Source organism: Talpa europaea (assembly GCF_964194135.1).
Source record: "Talpa europaea genome assembly, chromosome: 12".
NCBI lineage: Eukaryota > Metazoa > Chordata > Mammalia > Eulipotyphla > Talpidae > Talpa > Talpa europaea.
In genome coordinates this window covers 871,194-893,827 of record NC_140079.1, presented here as the reverse complement: position 1 = coordinate 893,827, position 22,634 = coordinate 871,194, and the positions used below count along the sequence as shown (strand labels likewise).

General features: G+C 58.5%; 2 protein-coding genes across 2 annotated transcripts in view; one reads left to right on the top strand and one right to left on the bottom strand.

Moving 5' to 3' along the window:
- The window catches only part of MRE11 (MRE11 homolog, double strand break repair nuclease), a gene marked incomplete at its 5' end in the record, with an annotated part of 32,986 nt that extends 15,898 nt beyond the window's left edge, over positions 1–17,088 (bottom strand). Inside the window, 8 exons of the mRNA XM_084250287.1 lie at positions 1,703–1,874; positions 2,673–2,858; positions 4,591–4,705; positions 6,119–6,260; positions 6,936–7,023; positions 12,273–12,433; positions 15,255–15,387; positions 17,069–17,088. Of these exons, the coding sequence (XP_084106413.1) occupies positions 1,703–1,874; positions 2,673–2,858; positions 4,591–4,705; positions 6,119–6,260; positions 6,936–7,023; positions 12,273–12,433; positions 15,255–15,387; positions 17,069–17,088 (1,017 nt within the window). The remainder of the gene's footprint in view (positions 1–1,702; positions 1,875–2,672; positions 2,859–4,590; positions 4,706–6,118; positions 6,261–6,935; positions 7,024–12,272; positions 12,434–15,254; positions 15,388–17,068) is intronic.
- A 2,012-nt stretch (positions 17,089–19,100) lies between these two features.
- ANKRD49 (ankyrin repeat domain 49) lies at positions 19,101–20,921 on the top strand (the record flags this gene model as incomplete). Its single annotated transcript, XM_084248513.1, has 2 exons — positions 19,101–19,358; positions 20,432–20,921. 2 exons carry the CDS (start codon positions 19,101–19,103, stop codon positions 20,891–20,893), a joined length of 720 nt encoding a protein of 239 aa, XP_084104639.1. The 3' UTR covers positions 20,894–20,921.
- Between the last annotated feature and the right edge of the window lie 1,713 nt (positions 20,922–22,634).

Below are 22,634 nucleotides of genomic sequence, written 5' to 3'. Positions count from 1 at the left end.
CCTGTGCCCCGGTTCTTGTATAAAAATAAATAAATCTTTAAAATAAATAATCAAGGGGAGTGAGCTCACGTACGTGAGGTCGCCTCCGCTGAGGGATGGGCCTGGCTGTTGGTCCTGAGGGAGGAGAGCCACGGGGCGGGGTGGCCTGCTCCAGCCCGAGGCGCTTTGCACTGGCTAAGACCCAACCTGCTCCTCTCTCTTCTCGCTGCTCTCCTCAGATGGGCTCTGCCCTCGCCTACCAGAGATGCACAAGACCCCGGGTGCATCCTTCCCTGCTGAGCTCATGGGGGCGGCCGCTAGCAGGTGGGCACAGCTCCCGAAGTGTGGCCAGCAGGGAAGGGGTGAATGGATGTCGTGCGAGTGGTCGCAGGGCTGTGCCGCCCAGTCAGGCAGCCCTGGCCAGGAAGGACGAGCCCACGGTTGTTCTTGGTCCACAGTTGTGAGCAGAGCACCCATTTTCCGGCAGGCCACAGGCAGGCCACGCTCAGACAGACCCAGGCTCGCCCTCAAAGAGCACGTGACGCTGCGCCTTAGCCAGAGCGCGGTCACAGGCATGTGGAGCAAGGGGCCAGCAGGGCCAAGCACACTGGGTTGGCACAGATGGTCACTTTCACACCCCCAACCCCCACCTCTCTGGATGCACGCCACCACACAGGGTCCCGAGATTCACACGGCCCCACAGCAGCAGCTCTCGGCCATGGGACCGCCCGCTGCGGACTTGCTATTTTTGATGACCCCACCCGGGGAAGGTGCTGCGGCACATAGCAGGCAGCGGTCACAGAGGACACTGACAAACGTACTCTGTGCCAGAACCACCTCCCACCACCAGATGGGCTCGAGTAAAGTGTCAGCTGTGCCAGGACTGCGAGGCCCCAGCCAGGCCCACCCGGGCTCGAGGCAGTGAGGAACGACCACGCGGCCCTCCAGCGGACAGGTGTGTGCGGTGCACAGGCACCACGCAGTCCCCAGAGGCAGAGACCATCAAAGACGGTGGCCCAGGGACGGAGAAGCCCGCCATGGCCACCCAGGTCTGGACCATGGCACAGCACGCAGCCCGAGCAGCAGCATGCACTGCGGGGCCAGGTCCCCGGCAGGCTCAGGGCTTTCTACCCGCCCACAGCACGGAGTGCAGAAACCTCAAGCCACCACCGTGCCCACTGGGCAGGGTGGTCAGCCCGGGCCAGCAGGAGCGCTGGCCGCCCAAGTGTGAGGACAGAGCACCGGGCTGGCGGGCCGACAGAGGGGCCCGAGCGCAGCCGGCGACGTGTCGGAGGCCCGCTATCTGCTGGGCCCACCGCCCACTGCGCTCGCCGACTTGGCTGTGGCTGGAGTCTCAAGCCCATGAGGGAGCGGCACGGGGCTCCCGAACGGGCTCCCATGAGGCAGGAGCTGAAGCCACAGGGGCACAGCAGACACACGTGAGGAGTCCACGTGGGGGGCTCTCCAGGGAAGGGGTGCAGCTGGACATCGTTAGAGGTTACCGCACACGTCCCCACTTCCCGATGAACCACGGCCGCGAGCCCATATTCCGTCTGGAAGAGGGGAAGGAGCACGCCCACGCCCTCGGGGAGGCGCTGCCTGGCATGCCCTCGACAGGTGCCCCATGGCTCAGACCCGGCACAGCCACACCCAGACTCTGCGGCACCTCCCTCCCGACCCCACCCTGCCAGAGGGCTGCAGGGGGCACCAGGCTCGGAGCTACCTTCTCGAAGCAGAAGCTCTGAATGGCGAGGGTGACTTTAGGGTCGTCTGGGCTGAAAATGTCAGGGTGCTCCGCCAGAACCACGTCCTCCAGGAAGAACTGGCGCGCGGTGCGCAGCGGGATCTTCTGCAGGTTCATCTTCCGGCCCTTCACGCGCAGCAAGCCCACGTGCCTGCAGGAGGGGCGGTCACACACACACACCCGCCGCGCGTCGTGAGGTGCACAGAAGGCTTCTCTGCAAAACCACACCCTCGCAGAGCTATCTTTGCTTTTCAACTTCATCTTACGTCCTGTCAGGGAAGAAAGCCTGGAGTCCGTGCTCCTCTCGGCTCTCCTGTCTGGGCGCACAACTGAGGGGCGGGAGAGACTTAACCCGCAGCCTAGGGAGGTGGACGGGACCAAACCCACCGTATGCAGGAAGACAGCAGTGTGCACACCTCCCACGCGTGCTGCACATACGCACGCTCACCCCCCCACATCCCCCAGAGATCAGCAGCCGAACCGTGGAGAACCAACAGCGGTCACAGAGGACACTGACAAACGAACAGCCACAGTCCTTTCCCTGACACTCGCGCCATCGTCACAACCAGCAGGACCCGAGTGGACCCAAAGGGTAAAGACCGCTACGAAGCCGCGCTGCGTTTAATCACCACGTGCTTTGTCACGGGATCCCCGAGCGGCCTGAGAGCCGAGCCGGCCGCCAGGCTGCACACGGGCCCCAGAGGACGCAGCTGTGGCTTCGGTGACTCTGCTTATAAGGGAACGTGCCATGAATCATCACCTTCGGCGCTAACTTGTAATAAATAAAAACGTCCGCTTTTCACTGGGCACGGAAGCAGCGAAACCACTCGCACCCGGGCCGCTCGCCTTTCGAAGGCGGCCGAGCATCTGGGAAACGGACGCCGCCGAACAATCGACCTTCGTGTCCTGGCTAGAGACCCCGCGGGCCCCAGGCGGCGGCACCACTCACTTCTGCACGGCCTCCCCCGGGGACAGGGACGTGACCACGGAGCTCCCGGGCTGCGACACGTAGAAGAGCTGCTGCTCGTTCTTGGTGGGGGCGATTCTGCACTCGTGCTCGTGGCCCCACACGACCAGGTCCAGGAAGTCGTCCAGGAACTGCTCCGGGATGAAGTTGGTGTTGCCGTGCTTGCTCCTGCACCGAGCGTGGGAGTGAAAGACGTAAATGTCCAGAAACGCAGGAAAACTTCCTACTAATTAAGCCTATCCGGACCCTTCTCTCCTCCTCAAACCCCGCCTATTGCCAGCCACCGCCGTCAGTGGACACGCTCAGGACGGGTCTCGACGCTGGCCCAGGAGCAGACACAGAGGAGCAGCCGGCGCCGAGGAAGGGGCCGGGGGCCGGCCGGGCAGCACGAGCTCTGTCCACGGTGAAACCCGAAACTGATCTGACTAGACGGCAAAGAGCCAACAGCGAGCCACGTAGCGTGTGTCCCCACAGGCGGGGTCAGCAATTCGGCAGCCCTGCTTCATAAGCCAGGACTCAAGACCGCGTCAGCATGTGGCAGGCAAGAGCCCCAGGCTTCCGACTGGGGGATGAGGTCGCGAGTAAGTGACCAACCCTGAGGGCTGGGCCTAGTCAGGCTCACAAACGTGCAGGCTTGCGCAGGCGGCGCTGTCCGGTAGGCAGCGGCTCTGCAGAGAGGGGGGAGGGCCAGTGCAGGGATGCGAAAGGAGGGCCTGGAGCGCCCGTGGCACCCACAGGTTCAAGCCACAGCACAGAGGGAAGAGGCCCAAGGACGGATGCTAAGGAGTGGGGCATGGTCAGGGAGGAGCGGGGTGTCTGCGGAGGCTGAGGGGGTGACGGGAGCTTCATGCGGAGACACCCTCGCCGGTGATGAGGCTGGCGTTGCCAGGACACACCCCTCACCTCTCCCCTCAGTCCACCCATGTTCCGGCTGACATGACCGGATTCAGCCGGGATCGCCCCTCCTGACTGACCTGCTCTGGGAAAGCACAGGATGGGGAAGCCCCGAGCAGAAGGAAGAAACTTCCAGTGGGGCAGTCGCGTGGCGCCTGTGTCCGGGACCGCGGCCTGCTCTGCCTCTTCAAGAGGGCCCAGAGCAGCGCGGCCGACCCCTTCAGCTCCACCCGCGGGGCCCAGGTCGCCCGGCAGTCAGTGAACGCTTGGCACACGACGCTCACGTAACCGGGACCAGACCCCCCACGGCTCTTCCTGGACAAGCCTCAGCCTGCCCTTCCGTGTTTCACTGCATGACTGTCACCACCCCGCGCTTTCCCCTCGTGACAGCCTGATCTGGCTCCTTCACGTCCCTCCCTCCAGCCAACCCGCAGCCCTTCACACCACTGCAGAGGAAAGCTGGTCGGGCAACCACCATTGTTCTGGAAAAAGCCCCGCATGCAGGCACCAAAACTCACGTGTTAGAATGTCCGTCGCTAAAAGGACATGCAAAGGCCCGGAAAGGCCGCACAACACCCCCACAACAGATGCACGCTCGGCGGGAGATTCACACTTCCCAGCGCCAGCGCGGGGGGTCTCGGCGCCTTATGTCGCGCAGAGCAAGGCAGCCGCAGACAGCAGCAGGCCCCGGCACGCCAGGGCGAGACAGACTGTCCGCAGACGTCAGCCGCGACTCGTGCGGGCCTGGAGACAGGCCCTCCCTCAGCGGCACGTGGACAGAGGGGTCAGCGAGCCCCGCCTGGCTGGAGCCGGGAGTGCCCCCCTCTGGTCCCCACCACACCTCATCCACACGCACGGGCACGGCCGTCGGTTGAGGGTGGCACAGGGCGCCTGCACAGGTGAGCCCCGCACTGACAAGCCCCGAGTAAGGACAGGCCACTGCAACAGGAAACAGGAAAACCGGGGAAGCTCAACACCGGGCTGGAGGTCGCCGGAAAGCGCTCACCTGTTCTGGTGGATCACAAACAAGTTAAACCAGGAGCTCTCGTCCTCTTTAGGTCTCAGCATCGTCACTTTCTTATTGACGAACATCCGGTAGAGCCTCTCGTCCGGGATGGACCCTGCAACGACACCATATTGCCTGAGAACAGTTTCCTCACTTTGGCTTCAAAACGTGAGAATGTTCTCAGCTGGGCGCTTCTCCAGGCACTTGCCCTCCTGCTCAAGCGCGCCTGGAGGGGCAGCGTCAGCTCCCCGGGGGCCGAGCACCCCTATGCTCAGTGAGGGACTGCGGGCGGCATGGAAGGGGCATCTGCACCCCTACATTTACACCCCTGCTGTCGCTCCTAGCAGAACGGATTTTTACTTTTTATTTGTTCTTTATACACGTAGCTTTGATCTGAAGCATAGATTAGAAAACACACGGGAAGACTTCTCAAAGGGATACGTTAAAACTGATATTCTCGTATTGTTTCCAGAGTTTGTTTTAATAATTAATGATTTTCAAGTAATTCCTCAAGTATGCCAAAGGATGACCTTAATTTAGTGCTGGAGACTGATAAAAACCAGGAAACAAACCCAACACCTGGCTAATTTTGAGTGTTATAAGGGGATAATCCTTCCAAGGCAGGATGCTGAGACGGGAATAGGGGTGCTGCTTCACACGGTGACTCGGGACCCCTTGGAAGAACGTCACCGCCACACGAGCGGCAGCCGCTAGGGGTCTGGCTCGCGGAATGGGCAGGGCGAGGCCAGGGCACTGGTCACGGAGGGGCCAGGCAGGCCCACCGCGTGGGGAATGAGCCTGCCTGCGGGGTGCGGAGCCCCAGAGCACTGGGCCCGCGGAGGCAGGCGGCAGGGGAAGGGGGGGCTGTCGGGCCAACGGCCCGGCTCCGGGGGCAGCGTGTGTGCAGGCACGTGGAGGCCATGGCAACCTCAGGGCTGCTGAGCAAGGTCCAGAGCACCGCGGGCTCGAGGCCAGCGCCGCGGACCCCAGTGCAGGCCAGAGACGTGACTTCAGATTTCCTGGTGGCCGCGCGAAGACAGTAAACGGGGCAAACTAACTTCAGCCTTTACTGCACCCAGTGCGCTAGCAGGGCGCTGGTGTCTTTCCGAGCTAGGACCTCCGGGGCGTGCTGGACTCGGGCGCGGCCATCCGACCGGCCACACAGGCAGCGCCAGGGCCGCGGGGCTGGTGTGGGGCGACTGAGACACCCCACGGTTTTCCACGTCCCTCTGGCTCCAGCACCCAGGCCTCTGACACCAGCCCAAGAGGAAAACTACGTGCAAGCTAAAGGAAGACGTTTCATCGCAGCCACCGTTAAAACAAGTATCGTGTTTAAAACTTTTAATGGCAAACGAGTCTCGGGTGAACTAACCACCCTGTGCCCAAACCGCCCTCAGGGCTCTGGAGCCACCGGGAGGAACACCTAGAGCTTTCTTCCCGACGGCAACAAGCGAGCTCCAGAATTTGATCCCCCAGTTGCTTCAAGAACTAAATCTTTATTAACACAAGTGGCGACATGAAGCCTCACCTAGGCCGTAGAGGGCGAGTCTCGTGCCCCCTTTCTGCAGCAACACGGGGCTGATGTCGATCTTCTCCACGGACGGCGCGCGGCCGAAGTGGTTCACGAGCCCGGCGCAGCTCAGCACATCCAGGGCGCAGAGCGCGTCCGCCTGCCCAAGCACGAGCGGGGAAGGTCAGTGCCAGCGGCCCGCCAGGGGGCACAGCCACCAGCACCCGCCGCGCCCTGGCACCGGGACGCCAGGCAGGGCGGCGCCGTCTCCAAACGAGACTCAGCGGTCGGTGTCCACTACCTCTCCTTCCACCTGGAAGTGACCCACTGGGCTACCCGACGCGGAGCGAACGTGCGTCAGAACCTCTCAAGTCTCGGCCACTGGAAAACAAAGACTGGCCGCAAAACGGATATTTTCTATTTCTACACAGACCCCGTGAGGTGTGGGCAAAGGACTGAGCAACCAGGGACAAAACAAAAAGGTATCTGGGGATCAGGCCTCCTGACTTCCACCGCGCACAGCTGGAGCTGGTGAGCCGACCGGGAAATTCTGATTCAACCCGCCCCAGACACGACCGTCTCCCGCAGGCCAGTCCTGTCCGAATCCCGCGCTGAGCGCCAGCCCAGCACTGGTGAGATAAGAGCACGCCCCACGCGCCAGTTATTATCCCAGTTAGGAAATCAGCTTCAAAGGCAGCATAAAAGCTTCTGGGAATGATAAAAAGCCAATTTGGCTTTCTGGTGCAACCTGACTGTGCAGAGGCTGGGCAGAGGGGAGTGCACCCCACCCGCTAGACTGGCTGCAAGGAGCTGAGCAGGGGCGCCCAGGCATTACCCCGGTGGGGTCGTCGTGATTGCCGTGGATGCTGAAGACGGGGATGGAGATGTTGAGGTTGCCATCCTGGTAGTTCACCCACGGAAACCTACCCAAAAAAGCAAAGTTCACAGTTCACTCAAGTGTCTGTACGAGACAGAAGCTGCTTCCCTCCGGTTCCTCCCAGAAAGCGAGCAGCCCCCAGGCACAGGACGACCCAAGGCTGCAAGTGACCACCTGCTCGCGTTTTCAAAGGACGGTCAGAGCAACCGTGTATGGCAGCCCGCGCCCGAGACACTCTCTGGCACCCGCCCTGCGGAAACCCGGCCCCGGTCAAAGGGAACCCACGGGCAGCCCCTCCTCTCCCCGGGCTGGCATCTGCAGTGGGGGCTGGGCAGGGAACGCGGCCCTAGAATCTGAACTCCCATCACCCCCGCTGTCACCGCTGGTGCAGGCATCCCTGGCGTCTCCTTGTCTCCTCGGAGGCCACCGAGGTCAGCAATTTCTACTGTGTCTTTGCAGAAACATCTGCACCCAGCTGAGCGCAGCTTCCTTCAGGCACAAATGGAAGCACAGCGGGTTTCCGTGCCCCGCTTTCACGCGTCCTCTCAGCACAGGAAGCGCCACCCCAGCTCTCCTCCCCGGCTCTCCTCGGCCTCGCTTAAGTGGCTGCTCCCAGCACGCTCCAGCTCAGGCTTCACAGCGGGGGGGTGTGGCCGCCCTCGGCAAGGAAGAGGCCAGAGTGCCACGCTGGGCGGCGTGGTGACTGCCGCCCTCCAGGAAGGTGGAGCCATTCACACAGGACCAGGCAGCGTGTGGGAGGGCGGCCCTCACTCGGGCGTAAGGCACTTGAAGGCTTTGAAGCCTGCATCGGAGGCTCTGGACCCCAGCTGCTAAGAAATGCCACACCCAGACGGACTGGCCCAGGGCCTGACGCCTGGTGACCGCGATGTGCACGCAGCATTGAGACGCACCCACCGGCAGCACTGAAGCAAGCTGCGCGCACACGTGTGTGTGTGTGTGTGTGTGTGTGTGTGTACGTGTGTAAAGCTTCGTTTTCCTTTCTTATGAATAAGGTGGAACCCTTCTTGACGTCTGAATGATTTTATTTCACGTTCTGTGAACGGAGTCCACATTCTCAGCCTGTTTCTAATTTACTGCGGGGTCTTATTCTTGATTTAAAATAGCTATTTAGGGCCTCCCTGGTGGCGCAAGGGAATAAGCACAACACTGTGAAGCTATCCGCGGCCTCTGCAGCACAGGTTCGATCGCCGGACAGGGAGCTACCCACATGGGGCAGCAGACCATCCCGCCCTGCCCGCTGCTCCCCTCAGCCATGGATTTCAGTCAGTCTGCCTGTTCTGCTCCCCGTTCTGTCTCTGGTGAATCCTCTCACCCCTGCACTTCTGGCCTGTACCTCAGTTCTTGTATGCATAAACAAATCTTTTTTTTTTTTAAAGATTTATTCAGGGCCTCCCCTGGTGGTGCAGCAGTTAAGCACTGGGCTGCGAGGCTGCCTGCAGCCTCTGCAGCGCTGGTTCGATCCCCGGCCACCAGCGAGGGTCCCACCAAAAAAAATTATTCATTTATTTATATAAGCACTGGGTACAGTCAGAAGCGCGAGAGGGTGAGAGAATGCACCAGAGCCAGAGCGGGGAGCAGAGCAGGCAGAAGGACCGAAGTCCACTGCTGAGGGGAGCAGCGGGCGAGACAGGAGAGGTCTGCGCGCCATGTGGGACCCTCACCGGTGGCTGGTGATCGAACCGGAGCTGCAGAGGCCGCAGGCAGCTTCGCAGCCCAGTGCTCAACCACTGCGTCACCAGGGGAGGCCCTGCATAAATAAATCTTTAAAAAAATAAAATAACTATTTACTGAGGAAATAAAACCCAATTCTGATGAGTTGCAAATATCCTTCCTGGCCAGGACTCAGACATTCAACTTAAGGAAGTCTTCGCAAAGCAGAAATTTACTTATACAATCATGAATCTTTCCTGATGTCTGGGTTTGTGCACTTAGAAAAGCCTTTTCTACAAGTAGTTTTTTTTTTTTTAAAAAATATGTTTCTTCCAGAGCTTTTTTTGAGTAATCTGTATTTTCCCGTAGCTATGACTCATCAACTCTGCAATTCCTACGTGAACGTGAGGCTATTTCTGGAGTCCCTTCACCCTTTCGCTTTTCTACCATGTCATACCATTTTATTCATTTTTTTAAAAAAGATTTATATATGGGCCTCCCTGGTAGCGCAGGCGGTTGAGCGCCACACTGCGAAGCTGTTGGCAGCCTCTGCAGCACAGGTTCAATCCCGGTCAGCCAGCGAGAATCCCACATGGCGCACAGACCTCTCCTGTCTCGCCCGCTGCTCCCCTCAGCGGTGTATTTCAACCAGTCTGCCTGTTCTGTTCCCCACTGTCTCTGGCGAGTCCTCTCACCCTCTCGCGCATCTGGCCTGTACCCCGGTTCTTGTATAAAGAAATAAATCTTGGGCCTCTCCGGTGCCGGTTCGATCCCCGGCTGCTCCCCGGCCACCTGAGGAGGGTCCCACATGGCGCGCAGACCTCTCCTGCCGCCCGCTGCTCCCCTCAGCAGTGTCCTTCGGTCCTTCTGCCTGTTCTGCTCCCCGCTCTGGCTCTGGTGAATTCTCTCACCCTCCCGCGCTTCTTTTTTTTTTTTAAAGATTTATTTATTTATTTATTTATTTATACATACAAGCACTGGGTACAGTCAGAAGCGCGGGAGGGTGAGAGAATTCACCAGAGCCAGAGCGGGGAGCAGAGCAGGCAGAAGGACCGAAGGACACTGCTGAGGGGAGCAGCGGGCGGCAGGAGAGGTCTGCGCGCCATGTGGGACCCTCCTCAGGTGGCCGGGGAGCAGCCGGGGATCAAACTGGTGCTGCAGAGGCTGCAGGCAGCTTCGCAACCCAGCACTCAACCGCTGCGCCACCGGGGAGGCCCCACCCTCCCGCGCTTCTGACTGTACCCAGTGCTTGTATAAACAAAAAAACAAACAAACAAATAAATAAATAAAACATGCCTCTATTAAAAAAAAATTGTAAAAAAAAAAAAAAAAGAAAGAAATCTTTAAAAAATTTATATATACAAGAACTGGGGTACAGGTCAGATGCGCGAGAGGGTGAGAGGACTCACCAGACACAGAGTGGGGAACAGAACAGGCAGATCCACTGAGATACACTGCTGAGGGGGGCAGTGGGCGAGGCAGTCCTCTCACTGCCACGCCATGTGGGCATCTCCCCGGCCAGCTGGGATCGCACCCCTGCTGCAGAGGCTGCAGGCAGCTTCACAGCGCTGCGCTCAACTCGCCTGGGCCACCGGGGAGGCCCGATGTTGTACCATTTTAAATGATCACAGCATTATCACTTCTCTTTGCTGTGGTGTGACTCACAAACACGTTGAGCAACTCTGAGCTGTGTCACGTGCTGACGTGATACATTACAACATAATTACACCTGCTGAGGGGCCCGCCTGCATCCTGGCTCTTAATTACTGGTCCCTGCTGTGACAAGAACATCTAATTGGAACATCTTATAAGAACATTTTAGTGACTTTCAAATATGAAATATAGCAATTATAATCAATAAACTATAAAGCAGATTCTTGGCACTTCATCACCTCACAGCTAGCTAGAAGTTACACCCCTGACCACGGCTCCCTCTGCTCCCAGCCCCTGCTAACTACCACCCGCTCCAGCGCTGAGCATGGTTTTGTAGACCCCACACACAGGTCACCCGCAGCTCCTGTCCTCCTCACTGCCGGATCTCACTTAGCGCAATGCCCTCAATGTCCACCCACGTTGTTGCCAACGGCAAGACTCTTTCTTCTCGTAACTGGACATGTGCTGCGGGGTACAACCCAGCCTCCTCGATCCATTCCCCACCAGTGAGTCTTGCGCTGGAGCAACGCCCAGTGAGCAGGGGGTGCGGGGCCCCCTCTGAGCCCTGTGAATACGCACCTCCGAGAGGAGCTGCTGGATCACAGGGTAGTCTGATCTGCAACTTCTCGAGGAACCTCCTCCCTGATTTCCAAGTGGCTGCCTGGGTTTACCTTCCCAACCAAGGGGTCCGCCCCCGCTCCCACCTAAGGGAGGCAGGCTCGCACCGCGACCTGACTTGGTCTGACAATCAGTGTGTTAACCGCTTTCTCGTGGACACGCTGGCCATCTGCCACCTGCATGTCTTGTTTGGATGAATGTCTTTCTAGCTCATCTGTTTGTAAAGCAAGAAGCTTTCGTGCTACTGAGCTATACGTATTTTCTAGAGTATTTTGGGTACTAACTCCTTATCAGACGTGATCACAAGCATTTTCCCCACCCTGCAGGCTGTCTTTGCACTTGCTGGTGGTTTACTCTGCTGGGCAGAAGCTCTTTGCTGCTGGAGCTTTTTTCTTCACCCTTTTCTAATTACGTCCCATATACACAGGCAGGGACAAGATCACAGCATCTGCAAATAACCAGTTTCACTTCTTCCTTCCAGATATGGGTGCTTTCCTTTTCCTTGCCAAACTGCTCTGCGGAGGACACCGAGTGCAGCACTGGCAGGAGTGGGGAGCGGCCTCCCCGTCTTGTTCGGCGTCTCTCCAGTGTGTCTGTGCGCTGCGGGCTTGTCACTCAGGACCTTGATCACACGAGGGCATTTCCTCTACACCAACTTGCTGAGGGTTTTTTTCCATGAAAGGGCACTGAATTTTGCCAAATACCTTTTCTGCTTTTATAACAATGTGAATTTTATTCCTCGTTTTGTTAATGCGGCACACTATCCTTTATAATCTAGTTGACGCAGTCACTCCTTGGTTGTCTTCTTTCTCAGTTTCCCTATCTCTCTTTTATTAATTTTGTCTGTTTTTCTATATGAACTAATGAACAATAGGGTAAATTACCCAGAATGCATTTTTATGACCTGGCTTTCTAGGGGGAATCGTGTAACAAATCCTAAAGTACAATTTTTCAAGAAAAAGAATCACGTATTTCATTACATCAAAATTAAACATTTCTGCCCAAAAAAGACCCAATAAAGTCCACAGACAAGTTGCTGATTGGAAAAAAGGCCGAGTGTCTACATATGGAAATCACTCCTGCAGAGTCCACAGAGAAACACAAAAAGCCTGACTTTTACAATGGGCACAGGACAGGGACAGAAGAAGACACCGAAATGTACAATAAAAGCCAGAGACAACGCTCAGTCACTGCGAGGGAAGCTTGACGGACACACCGCCATGCAGGAAAGCATAAGGCCTGCGGGCACGGAGCAGCGCTGCCGAGGAAGGAGACATGGCCACCGTGACGCTTGTGCATCTTCCACAGAACACACCGGCGCGTGCGGGCGTTTCCGTGGGCACGGACACTTACTTACTAGCCCCGAAGTTGACAGACTGGTCGCTGAGGATGTCAAACTGTACAGGGCGGTCGCCCATGCAGTATTTTCTCAGTAGCTCCAGGCAGGTGTGTAATGTTCTTCTGGAGGGCTTATTTTCATGAAAAAGATCACCGCCCAACAAAATAAAATCCACCTAGCCAACAGAAAACAGCGTGAAAATTAGTAGGCTTTACAGGCAACAATTTCCAAACTACAGACGAAAGACGGTGAAGAGCCTCACAAAGACACCGTGGATAACACACCATCACTCCATGCTTCGCTCATTCAAAGGGTCCTCCAGTGTGGTGACTGGCCTGCGCCCCTTCAGATGACCACACCACGTCTGACTCATGCGCCCCGGGAGACCCCATTTCTCTCTTTAACTATTCAAGAATAGTTAAAGCTGGGGGCTGAGCACAACCCATGGGAGGCACACCCCATTCAACCCAAGTATTCATCCAGCTCAGCCCGTTTTCACAGGTGCTGGCCCTGCGGAGACACAGGCTGCCCCACAGCACCCACTGCCACTGGAGACGCGCTGGGCCCGCGGACTCGAGAACACTGGGGCGCCCCATCCCGCACAGCTCCACAGCTCGAGGCAGAGACAGCTGCAGAGCAGGGAGTGCGGCCTGGCGCGGGGAGGGTCTGCGAGCGGAGTCCGCAGGCAGGATGTCCCTCTAGGACGTCTGAGGCTGCTGGGAGCACGTGCCGACACGTGGCCTGGAACCTCACGGTGCACGGGGGTCGGGACGGCCTTGGGGCAACCCCGGCAGGCAGAGCACAAGGGAAGCACCGGGCGAGGCTCTCGGCGCTCCCAAGCGCTGGGCAGGCCCCGCTGGACAGACGCTTCTGTCCCAGCGGCTGCACAGATGAAAGCAGCTCTGTGGCCGGGTCCCCGACGGCAGGGGGCGGGCGCGACTCCAGCGCACCCTCGCCAGGGCCAGGGCGGCGGCCTCGAGTCAGGGGACGTCACACCAACGGCAAAGTTTCATTCATTTTAATATTTTTCAAAATTGATGTGCGAGTCCAGCCAAAGGAAGGACGTGCCTGGCCCCGTGCAAGCGGGACGAGACCACCAGGAAGGCAGACCCGGCTGCCCGGAGGCCCGACCGGAGTAGCCCGCGCCTGGAGTGTCAGGGCCCGTGAGACCGGGAGGCCCAGGCGCCCGGCCCACAGCAGGACTCGGCCCGGCAGGGCGCCAAGAGCACCCAGGCCTGCATGAAACTCACGACTGGGTCAGAGAAAACGGGGCGAGGAAGGACAACACACACGTGGTAGACCCTGGGAGCCCTGGGGGAGGGGCGGGTACGAGAGTCTGTACGAATCTTGCGGCGTTTCTGTAAGGCTGGTGTGACTAAAAGTTGAAAAGGCCACAAGGAATGTAGACGCAGAAGTGAGGGCGCAGGGCCCTTGGGGGGCGGGAGGATTCACACTGAACGAGGCGACACAAAACGCAACTCAGAGGCGCTGGGACCCACGGGCGCCGGGAGCACAGCGAGGAGCGCGCGAAGTGGGGAGAGCACCAGGGGAGGGAGGAAGGGGGGGCCTGAGGGTCAGAACAGACACAGGCTCTGGCAGGACAGACCTCGCAAGCTGCAGCGTCCTCCGCCCAGGGAGGGGACACCACCTCGCGTGGGACACACGGCACCTGGGCGCACCCCGATGCGGCACACTCGGCGGCAGACGCTTCACTCTCTGGGGGATTACCTTCCCGGGAGAAGACAGCAGAGGCCGGCGCCAGCATGTCATGGCAGATGGCCCCGGGAGACCCCATTTCTCTAACTATTCAAGAATAGTTAAAGCTGGGGGCTGAGCACAACCCATGGGAGGCACACCCCATTCAACCCAAGTATTCATCCAGCTCAGCCTGTTTTCACAGGCGCTGGCCCTGCGGAGACACAGGCTGCCCCACAGCACCCACTGTCACTGGAGACGCGCTGGGCCCGCGGACTCGAGAACGCTGGGGCGCCCCATCCCGCACAGCTCCACAGCTGTGGAGAGTGACGGGGCAAGGACTGGAGGGCCAGGAGCAGCGGCCTAAAGGGGGCCACGCGAGAGCAGAACCGAAGGGGGTGCCAGACCCGCCGGGCCCTGCAGCTGACTGCTCTGCGTTCCACCGGAGCCACCTGCAGGCTCAGCGTCCGGCGACAAGGTCCCACCATCTCACAAGGCACTCCGGCTGCGATGCTCAAGGATGTCGGGAAAGAACGGAGATAAGACCGGCAGGGAGCGAGCACCTGCGTCTGGCAGGACAAGGCCACACAGACGAAGTTTACAGGCCGGACACAGAAAGCAGGCCGGAGGGGGGGCGGGGGGGGTGTCCATAAATACTCAGCAGGAAGCCGCGAAGGGCTTGGCTATGTTTCTGGGACCAAACTCCTCACTCTGGCATTTGCAGCCCTTCTGAGTGCAGCTCAGACCACACTCCTGGTCTCGCCACTTTCTGGCACGCGCCTGCCAGCCCCAGACACCTGACTCACCTCCGCGCCGACCCGCTTCCCAGGAAGTGGACATTCTCCACGCGGACTCGCCCAAAACCCAAGTTCAGCACCACCTCATCTGGTTCATCACCCACGTAAGCGCCATCTCTCCCACCTCTACACGCCCAGGAAACTCCATTTCCAACTTTCCTATGGCTGGTAACACACAGCCCTGCTTCTGGGCTCCTGGGCACCTGTCTTATCTCACATACTGGTTTGCTACGTGTCCCCTGAAAGTGGAAACTCAGTTACCTTTACATTTCAAATAGCAATTCTTGCAGGACCCTGCATTCAGTAAACAGCTGTAAATACCTGTAACTTTTTTCAGGCTGTCTACAAGAGTTACTTCTACTTGAATTAAGAACAAAGCCCAAAAATGTCTGCTCTGGGCTTCTAGGACAGGTGGGGAAACGAAACCTCCACCTTTAAGAAGGTAAAAGACCCAGCAAGGGGAGGAAACATAGTAGACCCCGCAAAAATGTAAACCAAACTCACTTCATTTTCCTGGGCAAGTCTTAAAATTTCATCAAAGGTGACAAACGTATCATTTCCTCTGACTGCATCTTTCTCCATAAATCCCAGATGAATATCCGTTGCAAGTAAGATTTTAAAAGTGTTTTCATCGTCACTATTGAAAAAAGAAATGTTTTGATATAATCAAAAGAATGTTCAAGCCCTAAATTTATAAATAAAAAACAGCAGTTACTAAAATCAATTTTCTAGCTTTAAATTAGGTCTGAAAATCTGAGGTACCTAGAGATTTCTAACATCAGTTTTCCTGCCATTAATTCAACACAGAACACATTAATTGTTTAAAGGTTCTCTGCTTGCTTCCGAAAATCAGAACTTTATTACAGCTTACCCTGACCTGCAAGCTTGCTTGTTTCCTATTCTATTCCATAACAAAGATTCAAGGCTTAACAACTGTATCTGAACCTATTTATCTACTTAGTACTTTTCCAAAAAAACTAAAGGTAACTGGGAAACTTTAAAAGACCCCATTACTTTTTAACTAGATGCAACCCTAATGAGCTGGTGACTTCATGCAGCGCCCCTGCACCAGATGCTCCCTTGACTCTGCCTTCACAGTTAGTTTTTTATTTTCAAGTTTGGCGAAATAGTAATAAAACAAGGTTATAACTGCATTTAAATTCAGCAGTATGCAGACGTTACTATCAAGCCTCACTTGAAATAGTTATTTCCTGTATGTACAGAGGTACTACACAAAGAGCAACAGATCATTAAATCTAAAAAATGAAGACTAAATGGGATCCAGGATTAAAACTCAGGCTATTTTCACTAAACTTGAGAAAAATGCCTTTACTTAGCTCTCAAAAATTCAACTCCTGGGCCTTCCTGGTGGCGCAGCGGTTGAGCGCTGGGTTGCGAAGCTGCCCGCCGCTTCTGCGGCGCCGGTTCAATCCCCGGCTGCTCCCGGGCCACCGGAGGAGGGTCCCGCATGGCGCGCAGACCTCTCCTGCCGCCCGCTGCTCCCCTCAGCAGTGTACCTCGGTCCTTCTGCCTGCTCTGCTCCCTGCTCTGGCTCTGGTGAATTCTCTCACTCTCCTGCGCTTCTGACTGTACCCAGTGCTTGTATAAATAAATAAATAAATAAAAATCTTTAAAAAAAAAATTCAACTCCTTACATACATGATTTTTTCAGGAAACACTTCTATTCAGAAACTTCAAAAACGCTATGTGCACACTGGCTGCTACATGCCCGAGAGGCCTGAACGCTTTCCCACCCTGTCACAGCCCAGTGAGCTGTGAGCTCTCACTTAAACGTGAAGATTAGTCTGGAAAGGAGTCAACTACACGCAGGAAGAAACTGAGGCAAGATTCAGAGAATTGCTAACTTACCCCAAGGCTACACAGCTTGCCAGGGTGAAAGACCCCAAAGTAAGCTGTTTCTACCTAACTTTTCTAGTTCCTTTTCATTTTTCCTCAAATTTATTTCCAGATTACTCAATAGTAGAACAATTTACTCCTCCAAAACTCAACTTCTGCTGTCTATTAAGCCTTCGCATGAAAGTGCAAGGATATTTATAGCTTCATTCGCTTAAAACAAAACCTGAGAATGTAAATTTACACACTACAGCAAGAGACCGCGTCGGGGAGCGCCACCTCCCCCGGCCCACTTCAGTGAATCTGCAGAGTGTGAATTTGTCATCACTCCCAGCATCTCCGTGGAGACCAACACCTCTGCCCTCGGCCCAAGTCCTTCAGCTCCGCCCTGGACGCGTGTCCCTGGACGGTGACCGAACCCGCGGGCTTTAGGGCAGCGGGCAGGGGCGCGGGCAGGTGCTCACAGCGCGTCGGCGGGGCCCATGTCTGCGGCGGCTCCTCCGGTGCTCGCGAGCGCCCGGGGTCCCGCGCCAGGCGCGGGGGAAGGTCACGCGGGAAGGTCAGGCGGGTCCGAGCCCTGAAAGCAGAAGCGCGTCAGCGCGAGGCAGAGTCTGAAGCAGCAGCCCGGGGTCCCTCAGCCCCGGGCCGGGGGGAGCCGCCGCGGGGTCACCCGGGCAGCCCCCCGTGCCCGGCGGGGCCCGACGCCCGCGGGGTGCCGGGCGGCGGGGGCAACTCGGGGCGCGCGGAGGGCCCGGGCGGCGGCGGGGCGACGCCTCCCTCCCGGCCGGGCGCTGGGGGCGGCGGCGGGGCTCCCAGCGCCCTGCCCGGCCCCCGCCCCCGCCCGGCGGGACACGGGGCGACGCCCGGCCCCCCTCGCTCGGGCCGCCGCAGCCCCCGCGGGACCCCGCGCCTGGTACCCGGGTCGGAGCGGCGGGGCGGCAGCGCGCACACGGGCGCCGCCATGAGCCGGACTTGGCGGGAGGGGGAAGCCGCGCTTTCTCTCGCGAGACTCGCGGGCGTGCGCCCCGCCCCCACGCCGGCCCTGCTCGGCGCTCATTGGCCGCCGGGTGCCGCGAGAGCCGGAAGAACGGGCGAGGCCCCGCCCCCGCGCGGGGCCAACGGGAGCCGCCGACGCGCCGGCCCGGAAGCGCCCCGTCTCCGCGGGCCCGGAGCGCGTCGGGGGCGGCCTGGCGGTGAGCGCGCGGCGCGGGGGGCGGCGCGGGGGCGGGGTCCGGCGGGGCGGCCCGGGCGCCTCGGCCCGCCCAGCCCCGGGCCCGCCCGGCCCTGCCCGGGGCGACCCGCCGGCGGAGCCCCGCCTCCCCGGGGCCGGCCGGGCCGAAGGGGTCGCGGCAGCCGGATTCGGCTTCGGGCCGCACCGGGGGGGCGCGGGGCGGGCGGGGGGCCCGGCCGGAGGGCGGGCGGGCGAGGCGGTCTCCGGGGGCGCGGGGCGCGGAGCCGGCGTCTGCGGGAGGAGGCGGGGCGGGCGGCCCTGGCCGGGGGCCGAACTCACAGCGCCCGGTCGGCGCCTGGCCCTGCGCCGCGGGAGGCCCCGGGGGCGGCTGTTTTTCAAAGCAGCGCGCGTCCCAAGCCCGGAACGGTGGGGGCCGGGAGGGGCGGGGACCCCAGGCGGCGCGAGAAAGCCCCTGGGGGGAGACGGGGCCGCTGGCCCTGGGGCTCGCCCCCCTCTTAGGAATCCCGGCCTCGGCCTCGCTGGAGCGTTTTAGGCGCTGAAGGTTCTCGTTTCTCCTCCGCGTCTAGTTTATAAAGAGCAGGAGGCCCTGGGGCAGCGGGTGAGCGCTGGGCCGCGGCCTCTGCGGCGCCGATTCGATCCCCGGCCGCCGCCGAGAGGGTCCCAGATGGCCGCAGACCTCCCCTGCCGCCCGCTGCTCCCCTCGGCAGTGTCCTTGGTCCTTCTGCCTGCTCTGCTCCCCGCTCTGGCTCTGGGGACTCCTCTCACCCTCCCGCGCTGCTGACTGTACCCAGTGCTTGTGTAAATAAATAAATCTTAAAAAATAAAAATAATAAAAATAAAATCTTCAGCATTTATCACTTTTAGCATAATACAATAGTACTTAAACCAGTAGGTCCAAAGTAATAGTTATAACTGGTGCCTTAAAGAAAAAAAAAAGCATATTCAGCATCAGAAATACAGATCTGTAAACCCACCGATTCAAAATAATATAGTTGTAATCACTGACTTAGAAGAAAACAAAACAAAATCAGTATTTCATCATTGAAGATGCAGATAGTTGGAATCTATCAGCTCCAGCATTCAGTGACTGCAGAGGACTCCGGTGAACACTGACGGGTTACGTGGTTTATTTCTGCTCGTTGGTGACACCCATGCCGTGGACCAACTCGGTGACTGCTCTGTTAATAATTTTTGTTTGTCTTTTCAGATCTTGATGAAGAAGGCAAAGGAGACATAATTCATCTCTCGAAAGATTGTTTATAGCTGGAACTTGAAATGCTTTGTATTAGAAAACACTAGTAAAAATGCAAAGACAGACGGTATCTGACGACCAGCAGCGGCACCCCGAGACCACCTCAGACTTCTCCGAGCAGTTTAACCAGCTCGAGCTGCTGGAGACCCACGGACACCTTATTCCCACGGGCTCCCGGAGCCTCTGGGCAGGGGACTCCGATGAAGATGAGGAGCAGGAGGAAAAAACCGAAGAGTGGTATCTACTGCAAGAAAGAAAAATGGAAAAAGACCCAAGCAAATTGCTTCTTTGGGCTGCTGAAAAAAATCGGGTAAAAAAATTTTTTAACATAAAAACCAGTTAAAGAGAAAATCACAATGTAGTAGGGAACGCGCTGATGTGGGGCCAGAGACCTGTCCCGGGCCGCTGTTTGCTTATAACTCTGGGCAGATCCTGTCATTCCCAAGCCTCTGTTTTCTCGCCTGGCAAACTCCCCGTCTTTCACACAGGGTTTTGAGGGCTGAGTGAGGGGAAGTCCAGGAAAGCGTGTAGGAGGCTGCAAGTGTCACATTGCGTCTGACTTGGGGCAACTAAAGGCCTCGGCCCCTCTGTGGCCACTGGCAAGAAGTCATTAGGCCCGTGCTGTGGACAAGCGTGGGGGGAGGGGCCGGAATCAAAACCCATTGGTCCAGCTCTGCCTGCCCCTGACCGCTGCTTCATTCTCCTGCGTCCAGCAGCCCCACAAACCCTCCTCTGTAAGACTAGGAAATGGAGATTCAGGAATATGACTTGCCCCTGTTGTCCACGTAGAACTAGCATCTGAAGGCCTGTCCCTCCCCCTTAGACACGCCTTCCTCCCTTTGCCACGCCCATGTAAGTAAACTAATAATGAAAAAGGCTTGCGTGGGGGTGACTACGCCAGGAGCACACACACCTTACCGGAGTCCAGACTGAAAGGTGCCCCAGAAAGCATGCTCCCGAGCGGTCAGCGCTCAGTCCTGAGGTGCCCTGTCGCCGCCGCTCTCCGATGAGAAGTCCGGCGTGTCGGGCCTCTGCACCACGTCTGTTGGTGTGCCGGGCCTTCCGCGGGAGAATCACCCGTGTGTCCTCTTTACAGGTGGTGTCGGCCACACAAAACAGTGCCAGCCGGTATCGCTCCTCCAAGGCTGACCCCTCTGTCTCTGTGGCTCTGCTCAGAGATCACAGCCCCCGAGCCGCAGGGCAGGGCTCACGCTGGCTTGTCTGCGCTGACAGCTTGGGGCCTGCCCTCCGTGCAGCGCCTTACGTCCCCTTCGGTTTCAGAGGCACGTGCTGAGTGTCCCCAGCAAGCCGAGCACTGCCCGGGGGCGCCGTTGGCCCCGGCTCAGTGGCAGGGGTCTTTAAAGCATCTGCCTTTCTCCTCAGCTCTCCACGCTGCGGAGGCTGCTTTCCGACAGGGCGGGGCTCGTGAACACGAGGGACGAGGACGCATACACGCCTCTGCACCGCGCGGCCTACGGTGGGCACCTGGACGCCGTCCGCGAGCTGGTCGCCCAGGGTGCGGACGTCCACGCCGTGACCCTGGACGGCTGGACGCCCCTGCACAGTGCCTGCAAGTGGAACAACACCAGGGTGGCCTCCTTCCTGCTGCAGCACGACGCGGACGTCAACGCCCAGACGAAGGGCCTCCTGACCCCCTTGCACCTGGCCGCGGGGAACAGGGACGCCAGGGACACCCTGGAGCTGCTCCTCATGAACCGCTACGTGAAGCCCGGCCTGCGGAGCGCCCTGGAGGAGACGGCGCGCGACGTGGCCAGGAGGGCCGGCGCCCACCACTACCTCTTCGAGATTGCGGACGGCTGCACGAACTCCAGCGCCCAGCCTTAGCAGGCCCGCGCCGCCCACGTCCTGCTGCCCCCAGGGACCGGGAGCCAGGGGCCTCTCGGGACGGGGGCTGGGGGTGTGGCATGTTGTAGTTGTTGCGGTAAATGATTCAGTGATTTCCATGGCGTTGGCGATTTTATCAGAAAGAACCGTGACGCACCTGCCTGGAAAACTGGTCACAGGCTGTGAGAAAACAGGCTGCCTCTGGCGTTCACCCCGAGGAGGGTGTCTCGGGGATTGGTCACTCTGGGTCTTTGATGGGTGAAGCACGCCAACGCCTACGGGGGTGACTCGGGAGTTCCGCGTCCGAGGCTCCTGGGGTCCCCTGGCTTTCGTTTTGACATAAGAACTACAGGCTCTACAACAAGTGGGCCTGCACCCCGTCCCCCGAGGGGGGTCTCGACACAGGTACTCACAGAGGGAAGGGACTAAGGCAGCGCCCTTCGGTGCTGTTTTTAAGTGTCCCCCAGAATTTGCCTCGAGTCAGCCCACGGGACCCAGCCCCCCTAGATGAAGTAGCTACGCTGCTCGCACAGACGCGTGCCCGCGGCAGGTTGGGCCGGCATCGGGTTGGGTCTGGTCGGGAGGGGGATGACCCCCGGCTGAAGCTGTGGCGTGGGCCCTTGGGGCCAGGGGAGGTCAGCTACCCTGGGCTCTGGCGGGGAGCGGCGCGGGCTCTGGCCACCGTGACGCGGGGTGGGGGGGTGGCAAAGAGCGAGGCCACTTTATCGAGTCTGGCCCGACTCGTGTGCGACATGGCAGGCGGTGGGGGGCGGCCGCGGGACCTGGCCACCTCTCCCGGCTGGGGGCCTCATCCATGCCCCGGTTTCAGGCTGTGCCCTGAGGCAGCGGCCGCGAGTCCACTGGGAAGGCCAGGTCAGGGCTGTTGCCCGACGCCTTATGGCAGTGCCTGCGCACTGAGGGGCACCGCGCTCCCGGCCCCCCAGGCTGTGCCGGGAAAGTGTCCCGCCAGGCGTCACTAGACTCCCAGGCGGGAGACCCCATAACCTGACAAGCCCAGGTGTTCACGTCCCGCTCCACTTGATTCCACGGGCACCCCTTAAGCTGAATAGTCACCGGTGCACACTCATAAACTAGAAAATCACCGCTATGACTTTAAGTGCTAAGTATCTTGTTAATGAGGCCATTTAATCACATTCAAAACTAAAACACAATTAGACAGGCAGGTGGCGCAGGCGGTTGGCGCCGTGCTGTGGGGCTGTCCGCGGTGCAGGTTCGATCCCTGGCGGCCTGGGAGATTCCCGCATGGCGCAGCAGACCTCTCCTGTCTCCCTGCTGCTCCCCTCAGCATCCGTCTGCCTGTTCTGTTCCCCCCTCTGTCTCTGGTGAGGCCTCTCGCCCTCCCACACACCTTTTAAAAAAAAACCACACAATTAGACAAAGAAGACTTAAATCCTGAGCACCCTTTAAAGCAACTCCCAGGTTAGGCCTCCAAGAAATGATCCTGTAGGCAACATGAGTATATTGTAGAGAAAAGGTTCTGCTGGGTGTTCACGCGGATGGTAATCACAGCCTGATTTGTAGTAGATGTAAGCGCTTATCACATTGCTGATACGTGTGCTTCTTGCTTCCAGAAGAACAGAAATAGAAGGAAGAGGGCGTCGGCAGGGGCCAGGCTGGGAGCAGAAGATAATCTCTGAGTGTTGCTACAATCTAGAATTCTTGAAGTGATGGTATAATTTATCCTGGCAATATTTTCGCTTTAAAAATTAATTGCCACTAT